Below are 25,610 nucleotides of genomic sequence, written 5' to 3'. Positions count from 1 at the left end.
GTCGGGGGTGGTGGCGGGTATAACTACACATATTTAAACCATCTATCCCAAAACCCTATATTATGGATAATGTTGATCGTGAAAGCCTACTGTTAAACAGAATTGTAACCTATGCAAACTCATTTTTTTACTTATTCAAACATCATGTAAATTTGGTAAACAAACAAACAGAGTTTAAATTACACAAATACAATATTTATGCATGCAAGGGGAGAACTCACTCACAGAAGGATAACATTGGGGTAAAAAAAAATATATAAGTTGTCCACCCAGTCTTATGGCGTTTCTCCGGGTTACAGCAGCTCCCACACGCGGGCAGCTTTGTCGAAGAAAAAAACACGTGTGCAGCGTTCGGGCACTTGGAATTAAGTGCGGAATGTGTTATTTCCTGCAGGATTACTGCTCAGTAATGAAACCACTGAGAGCCCTCGCTCCTGATTCATACTTGTGGATATCTGCATTCCTTTCATAATGGATCACACGTTAGTTTCTAATGCAAGCCACTCCAACGATGTGATTTCATTTAACCGGAACCCTATTTCTTCGTTGCATTTGCGACAATGGTGGAATACATGAATAAACCTGAAGACACACTAAATTAATTGTAAGCAAGGTTTTTTTTTAACACAACAATACATTTAAAAAACCACGACAAGAATATGCATAAAGGTTTGCTGCCGTGCAATTGCCTGGCATGCCGCCCCGCGATTTCCTCGCCGCAGACCTCCCAGTATTTTGGCATCAGTTTTTTCTCACGAATAATTTCAAGCATGCAGATAACACTCTATAACAGATGTGTCTAGTCAATGTTTATGTATGACCAAGAGGCTGATTGATGCTGATGAGAGAGGCTTGGATGTATTTAAATGGCACGGCGCATTCCGTCTTATATCCAATTTCTGCCAGCATCTCATTTGAAAAATAATAGGTTTTACCCTTTCTGGAAAATAAAACAGGTGTTAAGATGTTCAAACACCAAATAGATTCCTTTTGCAAGGAATCAAGTCTGCATTAACCACACGTACTTGCGGTGAACACGCAAAAAGATACTGCCAAAGAATATTGCTTTGATACTGGCAAAAAAAGGTCCCATGATGTAGCATCTCATTTATTGACACGTATTATATTTGGCCATAAACATTTCCGAGAATCTGGCTCGGCAAAAACCCACTGAAGCGAATATGTCTTAGCGTTGACTCACCGTAGTCGTACACAGAACACATGGAGTGCAGCAAGCAGAGTTTAGTTGAATCGTTTTAAATGAAGAAATTGAGACCTTGTGTAAAGATTATATTCAGATTTTAATCAAAACTAAACAATAATGTAACATGTAATACAGGTCGGAAATATATTTTTTGTAAGTATAACATACAGCACTGGCAATGTGTCTGGCCGGATGGCTGGGTTGCAAGAGCGCTCGATTCATGATCGGAAAGGTTACACTTTAAAATCCTCGCAAGGGTTAACTCTGCCTATTACTTCTCAATGGTCAGTAAAGCGATTCCTGTTTTGTGCAAGGTTGAACAATGATGTGTGCTGTTGATAGACCGCCCCACTCTCCCCACCATCGCCACATGGCTAAGGAATACCACCAGGGTGAGCATTGCAGACAATTTGCCTGGCAACATTGTAAACATTTCAAATACCAACAACAACAACAACAAGAAGCAAAAACCGAGAAATATGTTTAGGCAAGTGAAGCATTCAATCCTCAAATTCCATTGCTTATTTTGAGATTATAAAAAAGGTGGGTGGAAATGCGCACGGTCACACAGTAGTCTGTTAAAATTGGCGACCTGGGGTGGTGAGCGGGCAGTAAGGGGTCGGCATTGAACTCTCGATGAGAGAGATGATTTGGTTTAGATCCAGCATCCACAATTATCAAGCATGGGCTCCCGTAATAAACACGTTATTGATATTATTGATAGCTATCAAACTTGAGTTTTTCTTCTATACACCCTGCACACGGAATATGTGGTGAGAGTTTACTCGACCTACGGAGCGACTGGTTCCCCCACCACGAGAATGTGGAATTACCGTCATTGCTTTAGCGCCACCAACAGAGATAGGCGCCAGCAGCCCAATGCTTGTTTGAGCAGGGAGACAAATAAAACCTTTTTGAACTGTTCAGTCGCGTCGTAAACAGCTATGTTAATAGTGCCCCGCTATGGGTGTTTTTTTTTATCATGGGTCGCTATTGTCCCGATGGCAGCGTTGGGACCATAATTGCGAGCGGCTGTATTTGCTGTAGGCTGTGTTGAATGTAGCACCCTCCCCCCGCAGTGCGTCCCACTGTTTGAATCAATGGCCTTAGTTCAGGCAGTTATTTGTGTTTTAGTTTAATGGGCAAACCCACTGAAAAATGATCATATTGCATTTCTTACCCTTGTGAAATAATTTGCGATACTACCTTTAAAGCTTTAACGCGGAATTTCCCAATGAACCTTTATTGGAAACCAATTATTAACCGTTAAAAATGTGAGTTTGTTGACACAATGTTTATTAAAACCAAAACATTTCATATAATATAACAGTCGCTTTCTTAAACGTGTATTGTAGTTAGTGGAGCACCAAGAGTGAGTCACCCATAATAATGATAATATCTTCTCAAGTAAGGAGGCAGTGATACAGAGTTTTGTCATCGTAAACATGTGCAATGCTGTGAGTAATTTAGAACATCTGTAAGGATGAAACATACAGACGTCTAAATGTACCGGGTAAACAAAATTGGACGTAGTCAGTTATCGATTCGAAAATAAATCGATAAGAATGGCCAGGTTGAGAGAGCTATTACCATGTCACAAGACTGAAGCATATTCACTGAAATCCTGGGTTTGAATCCGAGTTTCAGATACTCTTGATGAAATTAGGCTTTCAAGTGTAGTCAGTTGATGGTCTCAGCCTCGTCACCAATGACTCGCCACAACTGAAGGTCATGCTTGCTTCACCCGTGTGGACGAAAGAAAAGTATGACCACGTGATAAACATCATTTGCAGCACATTTAAATAGTGCCACGTAATGTGGGCAAGAAGCTATGTGCTGCTCTCTGTGATGATTTATAAAGGTGACATGAGTGAATATAATTGCGGCCGGGGCGGAGGAGGCGGAAGCAAAACAATAAAAAAGATATAAAGAAAATCATGCAAATTAAAACGTACAAAGGCAGTAAATAAAGAATCCAAGCGTCGACTCATCAATTGCCAACCAAACATCTCTCATTCCATCTGCAAGTAAGCATTTCCCCACCAGTGAGCTGCCGCTTCAAAGGCTGCAGTTCCCAAACTCTCTCTCTCTCTGTACAAGGATTCAACGGATGCCTTTGTAGCACACCACACGCGTTTTTATCAAGAAGCCGCCACCCCAACTGGTCCACTGCGAACACATTGTGAAAAGGTAGCACGACACCAATTAAACCGTATTTGCCTCGCCCCCCTCTCCCACCACCCCCCACGATTTCCTCAACGCCGGAAGCCTCTTTGATCATCTAGGCCGCCGCTTGCTCCAGGACGCCCTCCTCTCTGTACGCGTTCTCAAACTCGGTGCACAGGGTGGCCAGCAGCTTCGTCCAAGCACCGCGCGCCGTCGGAGACATCTCGTCCTTAAACGTTTCCAGCAGAACGTCCATGATGATGCCGCCCAGGATCTGTGTGTGAGAGAGAGAGAGTGACAAGTCCCACGTAACATTTTGAGTCGCGTTTATTGCTATTCCTGCCGCGGCTGCTCCACAGAATGTCTCGTAGCAGCAACATGGTCGCGGATTTGGTAGGGGGTGCATTAATGGGCAACACACAGCGAGGTGGCACAGCGTGGAGCACAGGTGGTGCATCTGCCAGTCATATCAGTCAGTCGACCCGTAACACCTGGGTCTATCTCGTGACCTCCTACGAGAATGCCTTCCACACTTCACAAGCCTCAAGACTTGACGTCACTGATTTGTGAATGGCGGCTGTTGTGGGGAGCGGTGGGTTAACGGTTACCGCACTGCGCTACGAACCCGGTGATTTCAAAACGATTCCCAGGCACGGCTAATATCAGTGGTCATTAACATCTGAACCCATGCTGGGCCGCCCCGAGGTTAATTTACCCCCAAAACGAGTACCTGGAGTGATTCTAGATTATAAGTTTTCGTGACTGCAAGGATCCATATTCTTTGTTTTTTTCGGTAAAATCACGTAGGTAAAAAAAAGAAAATTAGTTTTTCATTAATTTTTTTATTTCACCTACGTGACGTTACCGAAAAAACCAAAGAACCTGGAGTGATGTATAAGCCATTCGTACTGGGGAGAGAGACAGGTGGCCGGAATGGTTAAGGTCACACCATCCGTTCATGCGCCGTGCCGTTAGCGAGCACCGGTTAAGGCAAACAGTCTGTGCGGCTAGAGGGAGAGATTTGCCTTTGTTGTGTTCGAGTATAGAGGTGCATTCGTATCTCTCGCGGTATCTCTCAAGCGGACGGAGAGAGCACTAATTGAAAATGACAATCGTTGAAGGAGGGCAGCGTGTACTCGCGTACAGCACCGCCCATCTCATGATGGATTGGAGCCACGGAGGGATGTGCAATTATGTTCGCAGACGACACACATTTAACACGGTGTCCGGCCGAAATGGTGAGCGCAATCGACTGGCAATCGGGAGCCCGCTGGTTCGAATCCATCTCCCAGGCGTGGCAGTTGAAGCAATGAGGATTTTATTTTTAAATCCCCACCACCGAACTCTGTCCAGCCAGAAGTGTAACTGGGTTCAGCATAGTCGGTCGATCACTGGGGTCGCGAGTGGTGGGGCGGCGTGTGAGTCCGTATGTCCGTCTCTGCCAACATATTCTTAGGTTTTTTCGGTAAAGTCACGTAGGTAAAAACATTAAAAAGTAAAATAAAATAAAAATCACGACGTTTCGGAGGCAACACAAGCTTCCGAAACGTCGTGATTTTTATTTTAATGTTTTTACCTACGTGACTTTACCGAAAAAACCTAAGAATATGAATCATTGCAGTCACGAAAGCTTCAAATCTAGGATTAAACTCTGCCAACACGTCTGATACCCTTTAGAGTTCGATCTCGAGTGCAATGGTGCCGACATGTTAACTGCCTCACCTCGTATACAGGAGGTTGTGGGTTCGATCCCGACCCTGGCAATGCCTGTATATTTGGACTTTGCATGTTCTCTATCCCTATGGTCGTGTAGATTTTTCTCCGGGTCCTCTGGTTTTTCCCTCCACATTTAGAATCAACATGCTGTTTAAAGTATTCGGCTGCTATACATTTCCACGTGATAAGCCACTTAGTTGAGCTATCATTTGAGCCCAGGTCGCTTCTGAAAGAGAGCTAGACAGCTCAGTGGGCCTTAACCTGGTAAACTAAAAATAGTTTAGTTTTTTCTGGATGGAGGCCCTTCTGCCAGCAGTGGCATCAGCTATAACAATTGCAAGGCTCGAGGCACCTTTACTTTTAAACATCCCTCTTGGAGACAGGAGAGCCACCGTGAATGATCCAATTAAACGTACCCATTCAATTCAGTTGAGGGGGAATACGCTTCCGTGTATACAATACATTTTCTTTCTGACGCGTGATTTGATGTAGGTGTGTTTTTTTGTGCCAGTCGAAAGACAACTGGCGCATGTGACGGTGGTTACGATGAAAAAAATGCAAGCAAAAATTGGCACGTTGTATTTTTAACCGTGTATTTAAAATGTGATACGCTCTGTTGAATGGTCTCGCCAAATGGGCATTCAGATGCTCCGATTTCACGCCTGCGCATGGGTTTTCCCAGTGACGGTATTGAGTGCCGCCATTCATCTGCTAATCCAAGCCGAAATCGCTGCAGGAATTTAAAATAACATACGAAGCGCGCCATTAATTATGAATGCAAATTCACAAAACCCACGTGAATGCCAATATTTCCAAATGTGAATTGGATGACATCGATTTCCATCGAGACACGCACACTTGTATCCTGGAGAAAGGCGGCAGTCGGGAAGTAGTTAGCATCCAGACAAAGCACTTACAACACTGCGGATCGACGCACACGTTTGAGCTTGCATGGCTATTATTGTATAAACAAGGGTACCCAACATTTACACAACAGCCCACGCGTTTCAGATGACCTGCATACAGAGTTTAACGTAGAATGTCATCAATCCACAGGGCATTGGTTCACCCTATGGCAGGGGTCAGCAACCTGCGGCACTGGAGCCGCATGCGGCTCTTGAAGGACTGCTTCGTGATGTTATTTATTAAGGACCATCACCGTCTCGTATTCACGTGCATTGCGGCTCTTGAAATATTGAGGGTTTTTTTTACCGAACGCAAAAAAAATTACTCTTCTTATTACTTTGGTTGCCAACCCCTGACCTATGGCAATGTGAAACGTTGCCGTGAACCCACAGTGTCAACCCATAAACAAAAGTAGCGCAAGGGCTCTAAGATCACAGAGTCATATGGTTTCTCTCCGATGATGCCATTTGCCCATGACCGATCCACCCGAATTCCCCCTCATCCCGCCAGATCTCCGAACTTAAGCCTGGATAACGCTCGGATGAGCGGTCATCGTGCTTCACAAGATTGCTACGCTAAGCGGTGCTTCGGGGCAGCGCAGCAAGATCCGTGATGGCACGGTGCTTGTACCCTCCCACACCTACAGTACACTCCCGGTCATCGCCAGCTCGCACCGATCAGCGTGGAGAAGTATGGTCAAGCATTTACACCATTGGAATCTCATTTGCCAGTAAAAAATATGATAATTGGTTTTTTACCCTTCTATCTGGCAACAAAACTGACGCCTTTTTTACAAGGAGTCATGTTTGCATAGACCACAATACCTGCAGCCATAATGCAAACAAAAAACATAACTCTGATAATATATGCACTGTCCTTGAAGTTGATTGCGCCTTTTGGCGTCATCTGGTTCAACCCATGTGAGACTAGGCTCTAAGGAAAGCTGTCTCGGGTGTGGACCAATCAACTTCAAGGACAGTGCATATATTATCAGAGTTATGTTTTTTGTTTGCATTATGGCTGCAGGTATTGTTGTCTATGCAAACATGACTCCTTGTAAAAAAGGTGTCAGTTTTGTTGCCAGATAGAATGGTAAAAAACCAATTATCAAGTATGGTCAAGTTTACCCCCAAAGAGCCGCGTGGCATAGGAATCCCTCACCCAGCGGAGGATCGACAAAATATCTGTACAGGAAGGGGCGCGTGCGCAACAACGTGTGTAATATAAGCTCCCTGTTTGAACACGCCGTGGTTTGAATATGTCAATGATCAGTTTTTCTTTCTGATAAGTCACTAGACGTAGTGTTGGATGGAATGTTAAAGCCAACGTTAACTGACCCGTGAATGAGCTCAAGTTAATCATCTGTGCACACATACACAGATACCTGTATCAGCGGGGTAATAGTGAGGTGCTCGCTGTGGATATAATTACTGCATTGTTGATGAGCCGTCTGTTTTTAGAAACGGTTGTTCTGTACAGTAATTATTAAAGATGCATGTGCATCGTTGTATTTTTGGTTGAGTTTTCACGTAAAAAAAATGTAAACGGTGGTAAAGTACGGGGGGCACATTTAAAAATGCACTTTTCACGGCGTCCAATCGTTGCAGAAACTTTGTGGAATTATTAACGGTAACAAGCATTTGTTTTTATCATAACGTAGGGGTGTTCGGGGAAGGATTCCCACCAATAGGAGGGTTAGTGGGAGGGGTAATCGAGGAGATATAAGGGGAGAACGGGCGGGAAGAGGGGGTCTTTGGCGGGAACGAGATTGGGACGGCTGGGGACAGGTGTGGATGGGAGAAAAGGATTAAATACGAAACCCCTGCAATCTTGTGTCGGCTCTCCTTTACAATAACAATGCGTTTATTATCATTGTTGTTGTTGTTTTTGTTTAAGTCGTGTTTTCAATGTTGTTTGTGCAACATAGACCGCATTTTGATAGGAAGTAGTATATATGTGTAAATGCCCATAATCAAATGTCCAAGTGTCATCACATTCAAATTAAGTGGCGGTTAGTGCAAATTTACGGCTGGAGCGGGCACGAGTAAGCGGATGTACATTCCACATTCCTATGGCTGTGACCATCTTCTTCTTATTAGTGTCCTACAAAGCAGTTCTGATTTTAATCCACCCTCAATGGATGGTGAACTAAGTCAATCCCCAACCAATAATAATTTGTGTGTAAGGTCGGTGCTCTGGCCACATCCACCACGTGGCCACATCACGATGCTTGTCACGATTTTACTCCCCACCAGAGAATCGATGCATCGATAGCATTTCGCGGTTGTGATACGACTCAAGAATCAATTATTTGTTGTTTTGTTTCCACAGTGTCGTTTATATTATTTCCATTTTTTGTGTGTTTAGTTTGTTGTCCTTTCCCCGCACCTCCGATTAGCACGGTTGGCTACGTACGGTGCGAAAGAAGTTCAATGTACGTTTCTACATCTTTAGTTTTGCCTCATTTTTGCACAGTATCACTTCCACCATGAGCTAAAATGTGACAGCATATAAACTGTAAACAACTCTTAAACACACTATTCTATGCTTGTATTGTGAGCATTAGGCATCAATTTAATTGATGGACAAAAATTCCCCCACACAGCCTCAACAGACTTCTAGGGCAGGTGCTGTTAGCGAGGACCTACGAAGGCCAGCACGGCACACGAGGGGGTAGGTGGCCAGCACCACGCCCGGCCGCCTTTATCTCCCCACAGTGGCAATGTTTACACACCGCACCAGGTACTCATTTGAGGCTGAGTCGACCTCGGGGAGGCCCAGGACTGGTTCAAATAATCGTCACCGGGTGTTGACCATGAGCGGGAATCGAACCCGGCTTCCTGGGTTCATAGTGCAGCGTGCTAACCGTTACACTACCACTCCCCCTAACTTTATACACACAACAACAACAACCGCCATTCGCCACTAAGTGGCGTTGACGTCACCACGACGCTTGTGCCAGGCCAAGTGCACCTTGAGGCCACGTGAAGTGTCGAACGCCCGTTGGCAGGAGGTCACGGGGCAGACCCAGCAGGTGCCACGGGTCGACTGACCGAGATGACCGAGATGACTGAGATGAGATGACCGAGATACACCCAGCGCACCCACACACACACACACGTGCGTGCGCGCGTGCCGGGCGACACGAGCGACCGCACGACGCAACTCCGTTGACCTTCACGGCCAGTCGCTCGTGCACGCCCCGGCTCCACGAGCCCTCACTGCACAACCCGGTGCCGTCGCCGCCAAGATCGGTGCCAAGATCGGTGCCAAGATCGGTGCAGCCGTTTACGTGGTAGTATTTGACGTCGACGGGCGTCGCCTGCCTGGCGTGGGACAGTCCGACGGCGTGCAGGATCTGGATGAGCTTCTCGGGGTTGCGCAAGCTCCTCACGGCCTTGTCCAGGGAGCCCATGACGCGGCCCGCGTGCCAGCGCAGCTTGGCCGAGGCCTTCAGGTCGTTGGCGGTCTCGAGGTCCTTGAACATTGCGAAGTACTGTTTGGATGCCGGGTGGCCGGTGAAGAGCCTGCGGGGAGGGAGAAAAGCATCGGCATTGTCAGGGATGGCCGGCGTGTGTCGGTGGCTGTCGAGGCACGGGCGCGTGTGTCTCCTCTCCTCGCTCGAAGGAGTCGTGCGTGCGACGCTGCTCAACATCGGCGGTGGCGAGATGTTAACTGTCTCGCTTGGTGTACAGGCAGTCGCGGGTTCGATCCTGACCCTGACGCCTGTATATTTGGAGTTTGCATGGTCGCGTGGATCTTTCTTCTGTGTTTCCCTCTGCATTTAGAATCAACATGCGCTTAGAGTATTTGGCTGCTATAAATGTCCACGTGCCAAGTCGCTTCTGATAAAGAGCTCAGTGGGCCTTGCCTGGTCAAATACAAAAAAAAGTTTGTTTTAGTTGTCAATGTGGTGGAGTTTTCACGTCTATGCATTTGTGAAAGCGAGCGTCCGCCGGCGACGACCGGTTTTGACAGCTCAAAAACGTGTAAATGCATTCTCGCGGCTACGTCAGAGAGGTCTTACCAATAAACACACTACACGGCAAAACTCCTTTTATTCGCAAAAAATACCTCTGTTGTCCGAATAAAGCTGCGCCAATACGATATGATTCTGTTTGATTCAAGCCTCGACGCGGATAAGAGGATTGATCCACAAGTGACGACACAATGGATCCTCTTTTGAGTGTTCACCAGTTGCCCGGGAGAAGCAGAGGGGTGGGGGGGGGGGGATGTACCAGAATCATCATATTTATATTGGAGGAATCCGATGAGCTATAAAGCTCTTTTTCACAGATGTCCAGGAACCAAAACAAAACGAAAAATAATATAACATGATTGGAATATCTGAGTTAGGAAATTTAAAAACGTTTCTTTTTAAAGCTACAGTGTTGAGGGATATTCTTTTTACAGACAGAAAGAAGGGTAACTGTTTGCTAATGAATCTAGATTTGAAGTTTTCGTGACTGCAGGGATCCATACTCTTTGGTTTTTTAGGTAACGTCACGTAGGTATAAAATACAATAAATTAAATCAGGACGTTTGCTAATTGCCCAGTTTAGAATTGGAATTATAGAGCGTATAACTCAAGGGCCTAATAAGCTGAACAAACATTTGAAAACGTTTGTTTAACCATTTCCGCTAAAATGACCTCTTTAAAATGACCTCTTTAATGGTGTAAGGAAGGCAGGAAATTATGCTGGGGGCAAAGGTGGGAGGTGGGGAAAGCTGCTGATGTAGATGATGCAGAGCAACAGCTTACAGTTTCACATTCAGGTGGTCAAGCAAGCAGATAACCACGTCAGGAGCAGGAGCGGAGTGTGTCATCGCTGTAAAGTGTCCTTCGTATTTGTGGATCGGGGCATTGCGTCGTTATCCGTTGCACGGTCTGTTCTTGATGACCGCAGCGGCACGCTACTCCTGGAGAGAAATAATAAAGTAATAAAAATAAAACATAATAAAATAATTCTCACGACGTTTCGGCCTGAGGACGGCTGCTTGCGTTGTGGCCGAAACGTCGTGAGAATTGTTTTATGATGTTTTATTATTATTATTTTATTATTTCCCTTCTACGTGACTTTACCGAAAGAACCAAGAAGATGATTCCCTGCAGTCACGAAAGCTTTAAATCGAAATTTATACTCCTGGAGAGTTTATACTTTTCCATTTGTGTATGAGGTGTCCGCATCTGCGGCCATGTTTTGTGCAGCGGACGCTGTTTAAGGTTGACCGTGAGCTTCGTGGAGGAAAAAAAGCCAGGCATCTCCTGGGTTTAAAGGTTACAGTATACACAGCAAACACTCTTTAAACCCAACGTAAATTCTGGAGCTGTGGGTGGCCTATTTACACAAAGGATTTTCCACTTCTTAAGGGTTGCATATCTCGCCTTGCATCTCCACCTCTCGTAAACTTACATTCCACAAAGTGGAGTCTGTGAGTTGCACTTTTTAATCGTTTCACTTGAGAACTTGCGGCGATAAACACAAGCATATGTGTGTGTGTGGTGGGAGCGGTGGCGTAGCGGTTAGCGCGCCGCGCTACGACACGAGTTTGCTTCCCGCCCACGGCCAACACCGGTGACGATTATTTAAACCGGTCCTGGGCCTCCCCTAGGTCGACTCGGCCTCAAATGAGTAGTACCTGGTGTGGTGTGTCGTTAACATCATGCACCCCCTTGTGTGCCGTGGCGGCCTTCATAAGTGCTACAGCACTTGCCCCAACAGTCGTTTAAGGCTATACGGGGGGGGGGGGGGGGTCTTTGTCTTTGTCCTACAGGTAACCGTGTGAGAGTTAGAAAGCAAGTTGGGCTCGTCAAAATGTGTTGTGCAGGGTCACGCTTGTTATTTTAATGAGCAAAAACATATCGACTGTAACATCATCATCATCATCATCATCAGTCATGATCACTCCACTGCTGCATGACGGTCTCCCCAAGCCCCCCCCCCCCCACACATCTCCAGGGACCCGCAGTTCAACGGTCCGTTTAGCTCCTACACGCGATCTGTTGTCATGTGTAGGAGCTAGTATAGTGTGTTGTCCACCCCCCCTCCCCCCCCAGAACCTACGATTATCACGGTTGGCTGCGTAGGGTGCGAAAGAAGTTCAACGTACACACACACACACACATGGTCTCGTGCTTGTGGGAGTTTCCTGCATTAGCTTGCCACTCTGTCCTTCGTCGTGACGCATTCTGCCCAAGTCCACGTAATTATATACGGATTACAAGGTGATATGGTGCAACTAGAATTAATTTGTTATTAGAAGGTGAAATAGCAAGAGAGAAAGTATGACTTTTTTTTTAGTGTCACCCCGCACCAATGCGTAATTTTCACAGAACTTCATCCACCTGTCAAGGCCGATTGCTTTAAAGAGATGGAATGTGAGCTAGACTAATGCGTGTTATTTTTTTTGTTATCCCCTTATCAGATAATTTGACAACCCCATTGAATTATCACTTAACACGAAAGCTAAATATTATTGGTTCTTTCGGTAAAGTCACGTAGAAGGGAAATAATAAAATAATAAAAATTACAAATAAAATTCTCACGACGTTTCGATTGCTTGCAACACAAGCAATCATCATCATGTGTGAAAAACCACAGCAATGATTGCTTGTGTTGCAATCGAAACGTTGTGAGAATTTATTTGGTTATTTTTATTATTGTGTTATTTCCCTTCTACGTAACTTTACCGAAAGAACCAAGAATATGAATCCCTGCAGTCACGAAAGCTTTAAATCGAAACGAAATCTAAAGTGTTTTTTTTCCAGCTCATCTTACAAAGGCGGTGGAGACGTCAATCCACCTCTCTCTCTCTTTGCCTTCGCCCCAAACGTGCACTTTGTTCTATCCCATCGCTTCACAACTTGTAGATGGCAGCGAGAGAAGATGGTTGCTGAGCTTTTGTTTTCGCCGTTAAACATTGTCACCAACTCCCCTCTCACACAAACTTGCATTTTTGGAAAATGGGATATGTTTTTTTCTGACGGCGCATGGATATGTAGCTCACACTTGCACTCCTTGGGATTCTTAAGTTACTGTATATGCAAACACAAACACACAGGCCTGCACCTGTACATACAGCCCATTCAATAGAGTTTTATCGTGACTCGTATCGTAAAGCAAGCACCCGATGGAATGACACAAGCCTAACCTGAAGCCAACATCACTTCTCAACACTGACATCAAGCAATGTCGCTCCACACCCATGCACTCGAGATGCCGGGCCCAGTGAACAGAGATTCAATTTTACCTTCGCGGGCTACTGGATAATACCGAGGAGCTTCTGTACATGCGCTGCACATCTCTACTGATATCCTTTGAAAATACAAAAAAATGGCAATGCAGTGCAATCAAGCACCGAGCAAAGGTAGCAGGCATGTAATTGGGTTTGGCCCCAGCGATTCCATGAACTGTCTGGCGGTTCGGGCTTGCGTTTTTGATTCCGCAATCGAGCTCTATTGTATTTGTCAAACAAAAACATTTTCCGTCTCATTTGTAGAATTTTGTTCGTTTTTTTTTTTAACAGCATACCATCATTATCATCAGCGGCTATTATAAATCCAGTGGTGGATGAAGGTCTCTGAATACGTTAAGCGTATAATTCTTACACATGCAACGAATTAATTCCGAGTAATCAATTCTTTCAGACGAAATTCGATACCTTTGTGGCGTGGGTGCAAGAACATAATTGACGAACGGATGCGTCACTAGAGTGGCAAATATTTTAGAAACCGCTCCCTCCTGCCACGCGGCCGCTTTGACTGCTGCCAGAATTCATGCGACGGTTTGCGACATTAAAACTCCAGCGATGGTTTCTTGTTGTGAGAACAAACAACATTGCGGCGGGGAACGCACAATCTTGCGGCGCCACGGTGGCGAAACTTTAACTACCACGCCTGGTATGCAGGAGGGTTCACGGGTTCGACCCCGACCCTGACGCCCGTGTATTTGGAATTTGCATGTTCCTCTCCCCGTTGTCGCGTGGATTCTCCTCCGGGTCCTCCGGTTTTTTCCCTCCCCATTTAGAATCAACGTGCGCTTAAGAGTTTTTGTCTGCTGCCGTACATTTCCACGTGACAAGCCGCTTCGTTGAGCTACCATTTGTGGCCAAGTAGCTTCTGAAAAAGAGTGTTACAGCTCAGTGGACCTTACCTGCTAATGTTTTATTTTAAACAACAACAACAACAACAACAGTTGAATAGTTTGTAACGAGGCCACCGGGTTCACAGGTGGACGCACAAAGGCACTCTTTGTGACGACGGTGGCCGAGCCCTGCAAAGCCATCGCGTCGCCGCGAGTTTTGTCAAAACTTTACGCACGGGAGAGAGTTGAGTAGCCGCGGGTTTTGTGAAAACTTTGCGCACGGGAGAGAGTTGAGTAGCCGCGGGTGTGGCGCGTGCAGTCGGGGGCCGTCAGCGCGAGACGGGCCCCGCGCGCGTGCTCCCAAGGGGGGTGAGTGGCCTAACATCGTTCGACAGAACGAGATGAGCGCAGGTTATTTTGTGTGGGCTTAGTTGAAATCGCGCCTCGTGTTTTCGACGCTCTCACCCGACCCGACCGGACATTTGTGGAAAAAATAGCTTAAGAGCTGGTTGGATTCCTCCGGTATAAATACATATTCGGATTTTGATGCTGGCTCTGGCCACTTTGGGTTTGGGATAGGGCAGAACGTAAGGGTAAGAACACTACCACCCACAACCCCCCCCCTCCTCCCAGTGATCTCTCTTAACCATCTACTCACATCTCGCAGCCGCTTTGCACTCCCATCCGGTGCGCTGACCTGCAAGGCTCATTTAAAAAATGCTTGGGTGTCCCCCCTGTCACTGGACAATGCATGTTTGCTCGCTTGAAACTAAGCAGATGCACATGTTGGGATGGGGGGGGGTCAAGAGGACATCCGTTTCTGGAGTCAAACAGTTTGTCCAAAAACAAAAAGCTACAAACGCTAAAAAAATAAAGATGCCGCAACTCTTCCTGGGCCTGCCGCAACCCCATCCGTCGGGAGCGCAGAGGGGCTCCATCCAGACGATGTATTCATTTCCTATTTGTGCGGCGTCTTGAGATGTGGTCGCATATTAGACGCTGCATATGTCCACACAGTGTTGTGGCATCGCTTAAACGTAACGCGTGTGTGGCTTCTCTGCCAGCTACTTTTGATACTTTTACTCATAATACTGAACACATTAATCCACTGATGGGTGTTTATGTTACGACTAAATATCCAATCAATGCCAATTTTAAACTATTTAAATGGAAACATTATTAGAACTGCATATCGATCAAGGCCACATGGTTCATAGTGCAGGCTTTCACTGCTGTTCACTCAATCTCGATGGGCTCTCTATCACTCTCGTATGAAGACAAGCGACATGACCTGACTAATCTCCAATTTGTCCCCCTTTTGACGGCAGTGTTATTGACAAATGACGTTGAGCTTTTGTCATTTGTACTTATTTAGCGACGGTTTGCATTTAACGGCTTCATTTGAAAGGTACCGGCCCAGGTTCAGCTATAATTAATGCTTAGTTTATAGCTTCAGTTTCAGCGGTCATACCAGAGGCTATAATTAAAAAAGAAAACCTCAGCAACAACGGCTACATCGCTGTAATATAATGACTGTAAAAGTTCATAATCGATTGCTTCTTGCAGAGTCCATTGCCTCCAATGTCACGTGCCGTTCGGTCTAACGTTTCAGAAAGCCTGCCCCTATGAACGAATGCGACAGTGGCCGTGCCGTCTACGACAGCGCTGCACTAAACCCGAGTATCCACCGCGCAAGCACTTTTAAAATCCTTTATATTAAGTTCGCTTGCTTGCTTAGGACCGTGCAAATCTTTCGGTCGTTTTTAACCCACTTCCCGTGATCCAATCGAGCTGACATTTTCCACACAGACTCGTTGTGCGTGACAATTAATGTTCGTCAAAATTTTTTTCCAAAATTTTACACTTCTTAGGACAAAAATATAATATTTAATTACCAATTGCTTAATGGTGCAATGCGATCATCTGACCCATAGGTGGCAGCCATCTCAAGCCAGAGGACGAGAGGACTCTAGCCGCCACGCATATAAAGGATTTATAGTGAAAAACTTTGTTTTTACGGGTTATACTTATTTATCATTGGGGAACTTGCGCATACACTACGATGCACGCTGGCCATTCAACGTTTGCTTGTGTTTGCAAGTGTGCGTGGCCCAGATAACAAGAGTTCACAGTGTGAAGCATTCGCTCCCGCCCGATGCCTCGTATATGCCGGGCGGTATTCAGTCTAATTTGAGGGTTTACCGCGCGCATGCAAAAAACAACTATTTCAATACTCATACTCGTTGGTTCTTTCGGTAAAGTCTCGTAGGTAGAAATGAAATGAAATAAATCACGACGTTTCGAACGCAACACAAGCGCCCGTCTTCAGGTGAAAATCGCGACAGCTGCGACGTCTGCTTCGAGCAGCACGATGTCTGCTCCCTATTTCAACCATTTCAATGTGTGACATCCAGTGATCGAGGTTCTCACCATTGTGCTCCAGGGGCGTATCAATCGAAGAGCAATAAGCTGGATCCAAGCGGCTCACAGCAACAGGCTGACACGTGCCTACTGTGCGCGCGTGGCGCACATGGTGTGCGTGTGTGGATGTGGGGAGCGGTGGTGCAGCGGTTTAGCGCGCTAAGGGGTTTAGTCCTAAATAAAGACTTTTGATAGATAAGGGACTGAGTTGTGTGTGTTTGTGCGTGAATTAAGTATTAACTTATTTCAATCAGTATCCATCTGAGTTGATGATGATGATGATGAAAGTGATGACTGAGCTCGAAGTAAAGAACAGAGTGATGAGATTTTAAAGGTACATTGCACGGCGAAATGAAAGTTTCGGATTTATTTAATCCAAAGTGGGCGTAGAGCATTATTTGTATATGATGTCAACATGGAATAGGCTTAACACGATTAGCTATCAAATGTTTCCATGCAGTAGATGAGAAGCTGGTCTCGTAGTTTCTGTGCCAGTTTTTATATTTAATTAATGTTGCAGTGAGTGTCGTACAGGCGACATTTTCCTGAATGAGGTCAATGGTGAATTCAAGTATGGCCGACTTTCACACGTGGGAAGTTTGTATGTGTGCGTAGCCATGCGATGGGGTCAGTTTTTTTTATTTATTTTAAAAGGAATAGAGGAAACCCATCGTAACAGAAGCCACTGGTGAAGAATCATTGGCATTCTGTGTTGGTCTTGGTTGGCTACGTATGGTGCGAAAGAAGTTCTACATACATACATTTATTCCAAAATAAAGATTTGGATAATTGATAAGAATGTAATTTTATAGAGCGTCATTCATGCACTTGCATCCCACGACACTGCACATCAATTAGCCGGGCCCTTACGCAGATAATACAAAAACAAAAACCCCACTACTTAGCAATTCAAAAAAATAATTAATACATAAATAACGAGAGAAAAAATACATGTAACAATAAAGAAATCATCACAGAGAAAATCAATAAATCCATTCGGTCTTCATAAACCAAACCACAACCCCAACATTTCGCCGGATTTTGGAGAATATTTATATCTCCGCTACACAACATTATCCTGGCCATTGTATGTATACAGTGAAACAATGAATCCGAACATTCATCCGATCTTCCTCTCCCAGCTGCGCCTTCCGCGAGTACATTGCTGGAAGACTTTGCTGTGTTTTTCCTGGATTTTTCTGTTGCGCGTGGTCACTTTAAGATGTTCTTTGTTCATGTTTTGGTTTGTTGCGGTTGCACCCGAGTCAAGAGCCTCATGGCTCACAGGGCTATTCCTATTAAATGAAACTGAAATTGCTGGTTACTAAGTCATCATTCTATGGGGAGACAAACATTGGAATATACTGTGAAGAGATGCACAAACACTTATCAGACAAAATGTGGATTACCAATCTCCTATTTCACAGTGGTGAATACTGGGCTGTTTTCCTTGAAAGTGCGCGGACATAAATAATGAATGGCTTCGTAAGGTCGAGGTCCTCCGTCTACAAAGACAACTAACCCCAATTACTCTTTAATAAGCACTTTCATCCGCGTGCACCAAAGCGGCATTTTTAATAGCTCGTTCCGAGCTGTGCAATATAGACCGGCCCACATTCCTTGCCAGTGTTCTGTTGCAGGCTCGGTGTGCTCTCGTATTATTTGGAGGCCTTTTTAGGAATCGCCTAACGTGACCTGCGGTGCTCATTGTTGAATATAACACAGCCACGTACGGCACGACGTGCTTTGGCAGCCCGGCGATAGGAGCTCGCGGTCGGAAGGTTTACGAGTTTCAGACCCCAGTTAGAGGTTGACTCGCCCCATCATTCCCGCCATGGTCGATTCAACTCCTCCTTCCTCCACGGTTTATAAAGTGAGTACCAAATTTCGATTTAAAGCTTTCGTGACTGCAGGGATTCATCTTCTTGGTTCTTTCGGTAAAGTCACGTAGAAGGGAAATAATAAAATAATAAAACATAATAAAATAATTATCACGACGTTTCGGCCACAACGCAAGCAGCTGTCCTCAGGTGAAGAAACAGGTCTGTCGAGAATTATTTTATTATGTTTTATTATTTTATTATTTTGTTAATTCCCTTCTACGTGACTTTACCGAAAGAACCAAGAAAGTGAGTACCACTTTGTTGGAAGGTCAGCGGTGGTCGTGCGACGGAAGGACATTAACCACGCCACTGGATTGTGGAATTTCTTCTACTGGCTCAGAGATATAGCAAGAGGAAAGGATGTTTGCCACCATGCTCACTTGGGCAGGAATTCACGGTGGCTTTGGCATTCTTAGCTGCGGACTGAATTGAGATTGTATTAATTTTGGAAATCCTGCACAAGTGACAAATTCGTGAACCTGCACTGAATGCTAACCTGTTAATTGAGCTATTGTTACCTTTCAGCAATCTCCAAGAGGCTGTGGGTTATGCTGATGGGGAAGATTACCACTGGGAATTAACTTAAACGACAAGAATATCCTTGATGTAGCCAGAAAATAACCACTTAGTCTTAAGACACGTTTAGCAGGAGGGTCCTGCATTGAGATATTTGGCCGATTCCTTAATGAGCATCTTGCGTGTTGAAGGAAACATAAGTATCCAGAGAAACACCACACCGACTGACCTTTGCGCCAATGCAACCCAGCCGTATCTACCGCCAGTCAACTTTTGTTAACCAATTGGCTATTCCGTAGGGAACAATGAGGCAGGCATCTGCTCGAGCCTCAGCAAACACAAAACCTTCCGTCCCACTGATTTACTTATTTCACTTGATTATTTTTTCCCTGAGAGCCTCTAGGGGCCGAGAAACCAAAACAACCGCAGTGGAAGAGCTTCCTCCGTGCAAGGCGGTGTCAATGGGTTGCCTTGATTGGTTGACATCCGACGGTAAAAATTAATTGTTGGAAAAATGTATTCTCAAGGTAGTTTAAAGCAGAATGTTTCGCGCTGCTGTGCACATGCTCCATCAGCATCATAGGCAGAGTTTGGCTTCGATATTTGGGGAGGGGGGGGGAGCAAGGGTTTACTTTGTCCCTCACATTTAAGAATTGTGGGTGCATATCATTGATTAATTGTTGAATCTTTATTGTAAACTTCTAAAAATATATGAATAAAGGTGTCCAGTGTTGGAGGGGTATTGCCCTCCCCCCCCCGGTGCCCCCCCCATCCCCCAAACTCTGCGCATGATGAACAAACATGACGGGTGAGCATCCATTCATAGGCCACCATTAATTGTTTTCGCTACAAAGTGGTACCTTTTTTATCGGCCCCGGGAGGGATGAAGGGCTGAGTTGAGCAATCAGCAATAATAAAGATGGGTTACATATCTCGCTGGATTGGGCCATCGAGTTTCTTTTTTAGATCAAATCGCTCTCGGGGGTGCGTAAAATAAGTACCACATTGTAGGAAATCAGCGTGTAGCAAGCTGTCTTATGGAAAGGAAGGCATCCTTGCAAAAAGAATGGGCTGGCTTCAGACGGGGCCACAGTTGCTTTGATCAGGTCCTTGCCGTTTCCAGCAGAAGCAGGCCCGACATTGGTCAACTTCTCCTGGGCCTGCGATACGGACCGTGTGGAGATATGGCCTGCTGCTCAAGCTCTCCAGGATCACCGAGTGCTGCTACACCACACGACTCCTTCGCATCGAATGTGGAGCGATCGCAGATACCTGACCCGCATGAATGGTCACGTTAACAGAACAGGGGCTCTCAATCGATGGCCCGCCACAAGGTTCTATGCTGGCACCGTCACTTGTCAACTTTTCAACTTCTGCACGAACGATATACTGGACACGGTTTTCCAGAAAGCAAATAATATACGTCGCCAACATCGTGTCTTAAGCATCGGTCTCACCACGATCGGCGTTGTCTTCATCACTGACCCAAAAGGCGATGGAAGGAATATTGTATGCACTCAATGCCTCCTCTTATGTTCAACATGCTTAAGCATGAGCACAATCCAACATACCTGCCCGTGACCTTAAACTGAGGGGGGATAACATTTGAAGGACGCGTGGAAAAGGCTCGCAGAAATGTCAAAGCCAGCCTGAACAAGAGTGCGTTCCTGTCTGGTCGAGCAGCGCCCACAGCAGTGTTGCAGATAAGCAAAGCGATGCTGCGTATGCATCATAACGGGGGACACTTTAATCAACAAATCTCGACCCGGCTGTCAATTGTCTCCCGCCTCACTCGACTTTAAGAGACATGCACACATCTCGCGTCTGCACCCGCACCATGACCCATGTACTGAACCACTGTGGCCTGCGCTTCGTCAATGGAGGAATAGCAGCAAAGTTCCACGGACACTCTCCTGAAGCTCTTTCGTGGCTAGCAGACCTCAACATTGGCATTAGGCTCCAGAGCATATCAGCCGTCAATACGCACAGCGTGCCACATAACATGCCACATAGCAGGCCACATAACATGCCACATAGCAGGCCACATAGCGTGCCACATAGCAGGCTACATAGCAGGCCACATAACAGGCCACATAGCAGGCCACACAGCGTGCCACATGGCAGGCCACATAGCAGGCCACACAGCATGCCACATACCAGGCCACACAGCGTGCCACATAGCAGGCCACATAGCAGGCCACATAGCAGGCCACATAGCAGGCCACACAGCGTGCCACATAGCAGGCCACATAGCAGGCCACATAGCGTGCCACATAGTAGGGCACATAGCGTGCCACATAGCGTACCACATAGCAGGCCACATAGCAGGCCACATAGCGTGCCACACAGCATGCCACATAGCAGGCCACATAGCAGGCCACATAGCAGGCCACTGCCGTCTCAGTTAAATTTCCCGGCAACATTTGAGATATTCACCATCGACTACGAAAGAAGCCATCCACTGGCTCACCAACATCATCGGCCACGAACACACGCAAACTATGTACGTTGGACTTCTTTCGCACCCTACGTAGCCAACCGCTCTCATCGGAGGTGCGAGGGGGAAACTATTAATGATTAACCCCCTGTCTTACAAAAGCCGAAGACTGGCTCCCAACCAAAGTATGCGGAATGTACACCACTCGCTCAAGAACACCGACTGAGATGAACAGTTTGAGAAGGGGAACACTCTTTTTGATGTCCCTAAAAACAAAATAACGTTCTGGATCCATATTCTTGGTTCATTCGGTAAAGTCACTTAGAAGGGAAGAACGAAGAATATGAATTCCTGCAGTCACGAAAGCTTTAAATCAAAGTTCTGGATCCACTTAGTGGGAAGACAGCCGGTTTCCTTGTTGTGGGCTCTGGATCTTTCAGAGGCTTGGTGTGGGGGACGTTGAAATGAGAGTACCCAAGGGAAGTAAGTGCCATACCTTGGGGGGGGGGGCATAAGCAGATGGGGGGAGGTGGGGGGGCATGGAAACTTCATCACTGGTGTCTTCATTGAGCTCAGTGTGATCTCTTTGGAGACCCGCTGAGTGGTCTTGTTGTTTCAGTTGTTGTTTCCCTGTTGAAGGCAAATGCTTCCTTACAAGGGCAGCCATGCGATCTGGCTCAGGGCGGATGATTCCGGGGGCTCAGTGTTTACTCGTCATCCTGCCTGTGCCCAGTAATGTCACGAAACATTCACATTTGTATCAAGGCTTCAAGTGGCCCATCACGTAAAAGAGGGGATATTTTGAACGAAATTGCTTGCATTCGTTATAAGCTGAGTCGTATTGTCTCTCCCGGGTTTGGAAGTTGTGGCATGGTGGAACCCGGATACCTGAGTTTGATTCCCGGCCATGGCGATCATAGCTGGTGAGTGATATCTGAATAGATCTTCTTGGTTCTTTCGGTAAAGTCACGTAGAAGGGAAGTAATAAAATAATAAAAATAAAACATAATAAAATTATTAGAATAGATGTTGGACCACCGCACTGACCAGCGTGGTGAAGTATGTTCAAGCAACCCCATAGGATGGACACAGCATGGGGGGAGTCCTTTGTCCAGCAGTGTATTGACAAAGGGTTATAAATCATTTGTACTTATTATACGCCGTTAAATGTCTCATTTGTTGGCCCCTGAGATATTACATGGAAAATCCACATTACTGTGTCGGGAGACAGTGTATCCTTAGAACAACCACACAACTAATAATAACAGCAGTCGTGCAGTGTGCTTATCACTTGCGTGCCCAAGTAGGCCTTCGCAAAAGAAAGACTGCACTTGAATATTTGCATTTCAATTCACACTAAACATGGAGCCCGATCTATTGATTATAAGCTCACAGATCGATATGCACGCTCAGCTAGCTTCAGAAGTGTCTGCGAGAAATAAAACAAAATAAATGCGCGGTTACATTTCATTACAGTTATTGAAATTGTTTCCCTTCGGTGTCTGATTTTGAATAGTGACGGATTCTTTAATGTTTAAGCAAAACTAAACGTTGCCATATTCCGGTCTATGTTTAAACACACACAGGTAAGGGGGTTAATTTTTTTGAATGGCTCTAGTGTAGTTAGTGACAGCTTATGAGTTAGTTTAAGCACGTGAATAACGTTTAGCGAAAATGTTGCAACTTGATGGAAGGAATTTTAGTTTAGCTCTACATTCTTATAAACACAAAAAAGCTATATATGGCTCCACTCTGGTAAGTAGTAAAAACAAAGTTTTTCACTATAAATCCTTTATATGCGTGGCATCGGTTTTATTTTTTTATTCATTTCTGTTTCTCTTGAGTAAGAGTTTCATCCAGAATAATTTTCTGTGTTTAGGAAAAATATATGATTGTGTTAGTGAAAATTTTTTTTCCTAAAAAGTGGAAAATTTAGGGAAAAATTGTCACGAAAATAAATTGTCACGCACAACGAGTCTGTGTGCAAAATGTCAGCTCGATTGGATCACGGGAAGTGGCTTAAAAAAACGACCGAAAGATTTGCACGGTCGTAAGCGCGCAAGCAAGCAAGTAAACTTAATATAAAGGATTTGAAAAAAATAGTTCGCTTAGATTTTGTATCTAACCGGCGGTGTTATTTCCTTCAATCGAATGCAACGTAGACAGACAGGATGGATGGAATCAATACTGCATTGTACCTCACTTGTTACAGTTTACAATCACGAGTTATAATGCTGGTTCACTTTCTTTCACACTATTATTGTTCTAGATTTGAAGCTGAGAATACTATTATTGTTCGTTATTATTATGAATTGCTTTGCGCACGACTGGAAGCGATTTAGAACTTTTAGCTGACCCCTTTCCGATGATGAGTGTACCCATGACAACGTCCGGGCCATGAAGCCCATAGAGGGACATTTGACATCGGAAACGTTACATGTATAAGCTAGGACCGCTTGGGGCCACGTTTCAGCTTTCTAGCCCTTCTAGAACACCGTTACATCAGTTACCCGGTGACTTGCATCGTCACTATGTATGCATTTATTTTACACGATGCGCCGCTTGTACACACACCCAGAACTAGGCAGGGAATGCTGCAGCACGAGAAGTACATCTCTTTCAACATCGCGTCTATATATGCACGTGCAATGAAGTATCAAATACGTATGCAGCTTACACAACGCATGCAATCAGCACATACAAAGCCTTAACAGACTATTGGGGCAAGTGCTGTTAGCGAGCACCTATGAAGGCCGGCACGACCCACGAGGGCGTGTGGGTGGCCACGACCACGCTCGGCCGCCTTTGTCTCCCCAGTGGTGATCTTTACACAGATAATTGTCGGCGGTGTTGGCCGTGAGCGAGAATCGAACCCGGGTGGGCCAGGTTCGTAGCGCAGCGCGCTAACCGCTACACCACCGCTCCCTACGCACACACAAACGCCGGCGGTAACTTGATGATAGTCAATCAGAAGGACTTTGAGCGAGCCCCGCGCGCAAGGGCTGATGGCCCCGTCTTTGCGCCAAACGTTCGTCTCTCGGCTTAAGCTTTTTATCACCCCCCCCCCCCACCACCACCACCACGGCTTATATAGGCAATCGTTCGGTACAGTGTGTGCCTTTAAGATTACGCGCGACGGGCATGGCTCGCGCGTGCACTTCTTGTTCGCTCCGCACACAACAACAACAACAACAAAAAGTCTACAAAACGTCTGCGCGGCGATGGGTGAGATGGAGAGAGAGACAGAGAGAGAGAGAGGCGATCCTCGCCTGCCGCCCGTGCGCTGCGTTTCCCCACTGCTCACCTCACGAGGATGATAACTCCGACATCCTCGGCGCTCTTGAACACCTTCTCCCAGATGTCTTGCAACGCTTCGATCTCCTCCTCTGACATCCAGTCCTGCTCCATTGCTCAGTCTTCAATCACTGGCTGTGGACGACAACAACAACAACAACAATAAAACAACACAAAAATAATAAACCACAAAAGGGAGCCAGAGAGTCAGGCAGGTCGCCCACTAGCAAATAAAAAATAATAATATATCTCGCTCTCTCACTCACGAAGACGCGCACACACACACGCACGCACACGCGCACGCACGCGCGCGCACACGCACCAGTGATCTGTAGATTAGCTCCGTGTTGATTGTCAACGTGTTAACGGCACTGAGAGATGCCGCTCTCCGCAATGTGCTCCGCGGAGCTGTCTAATCTATGCGCGTGCGTGCGTGCGCGTGCGTCTCACTCACTCGCTCACAAACAGGTGCCCTGCGATCCGCTGCGCCGCCTCGCCTCTGCTGCCGAAAATGCCGATGCCCCAATTAATAAAAGACTCAACTCGCATGTCACTCGCAGGTCAAGCCCTGACCCAGCGAATAATGCGGGGGGGGGGTGGAGGAGGGGCCAACCAGGGCTGCTGGTGGTGGTGGGGGGGTATGTTTGGCATAGTGGAGGGTTAGGCGGGGTTAGTCCAGGCAGGGGAGCGAGGTGGTGGGGTGGGGATTTGCCACATGAGCTTTGGGTTAAGCTCAGGGGTCGGCAACCTTCGGCTCAAGATCCACATGCGACTCTTTAAGTACTACATTGCGGCTTTTGAGATATTAAGGGGGTTGTTGTTTTTTGTTTTACCGGATTCGACAAACATGGCACTTCTTGTTATTTGGTTGCTGACCGCTGACCATGAGAGTCCAGTTTACCACGGAAGTCTGTTTACTATTTGAGTCCAGTTTACCATGGAAAAAGTCCAGTTTACCATGGAATAAGTCCAGTTTACCATGG

The 25,610-nt window shown here is 46.0% G+C and overlaps 1 protein-coding gene across 3 annotated transcripts; it reads right to left on the bottom strand.

Moving 5' to 3' along the window:
* Positions 1–1,277: 1,277 nt before the first annotated feature.
* Positions 1,278–25,230, bottom strand: LOC144932472 (cytoglobin-1-like). 3 transcript variants are annotated; one of them, XM_078856577.1, is made up of 4 exons: positions 25,082–25,230; positions 24,638–24,762; positions 9,285–9,519; positions 1,278–3,644 (listed from the first exon to the last, which is right to left on the bottom strand). In XM_078856577.1, the coding sequence occupies exons 2-4, from the start codon at positions 24,739–24,741 to the stop codon at positions 3,486–3,488; spliced, it is 498 nt and encodes a 165-aa protein (XP_078712703.1). In that variant the 5' UTR covers positions 24,742–24,762; positions 25,082–25,230; the 3' UTR covers positions 1,278–3,485. The 3 variants fall into 3 exon arrangements, with proteins under 3 accessions (XP_078712703.1, XP_078712705.1, XP_078712704.1); XM_078856579.1 differs by having other exon boundaries at positions 25,090–25,167; XM_078856578.1 differs by having other exon boundaries at positions 24,950–25,082.
* Positions 25,231–25,610: the final 380 nt, after the last annotated feature.

The sequence above is a fragment of the Lampetra fluviatilis genome, chromosome 5 (assembly GCF_964198595.1).
Source record: "Lampetra fluviatilis chromosome 5, kcLamFluv1.1, whole genome shotgun sequence".
Classification (NCBI taxonomy): Eukaryota; Metazoa; Chordata; class Hyperoartia; order Petromyzontiformes; family Petromyzontidae; genus Lampetra; species Lampetra fluviatilis.
This window is presented reverse-complemented; position numbering and strand designations above follow the sequence as displayed.

Bases quoted from the DNA above. Each gene is read 5' to 3' on its own strand.
- LOC144932472 (XM_078856577.1), bottom strand. From the start codon at position 24,741: ATGGAGCAGGACTGGATGTCAGAGGAGGAGATCGAAGCGTTGCAAGAC. The intron at 9,520-24,637 runs GTGAGCAGTGGG...CCCTCCCCGCAG, and splicing joins GGAGTTATCATCCTCGTGAG to GCTCTTCACCGGCCACCCGG. The intron at 3,645-9,284 runs GTAAACGGCTGC...TCTCACACACAG, and splicing joins TCGACGTCAAATACTACCAC to ATCCTGGGCGGCATCATCAT.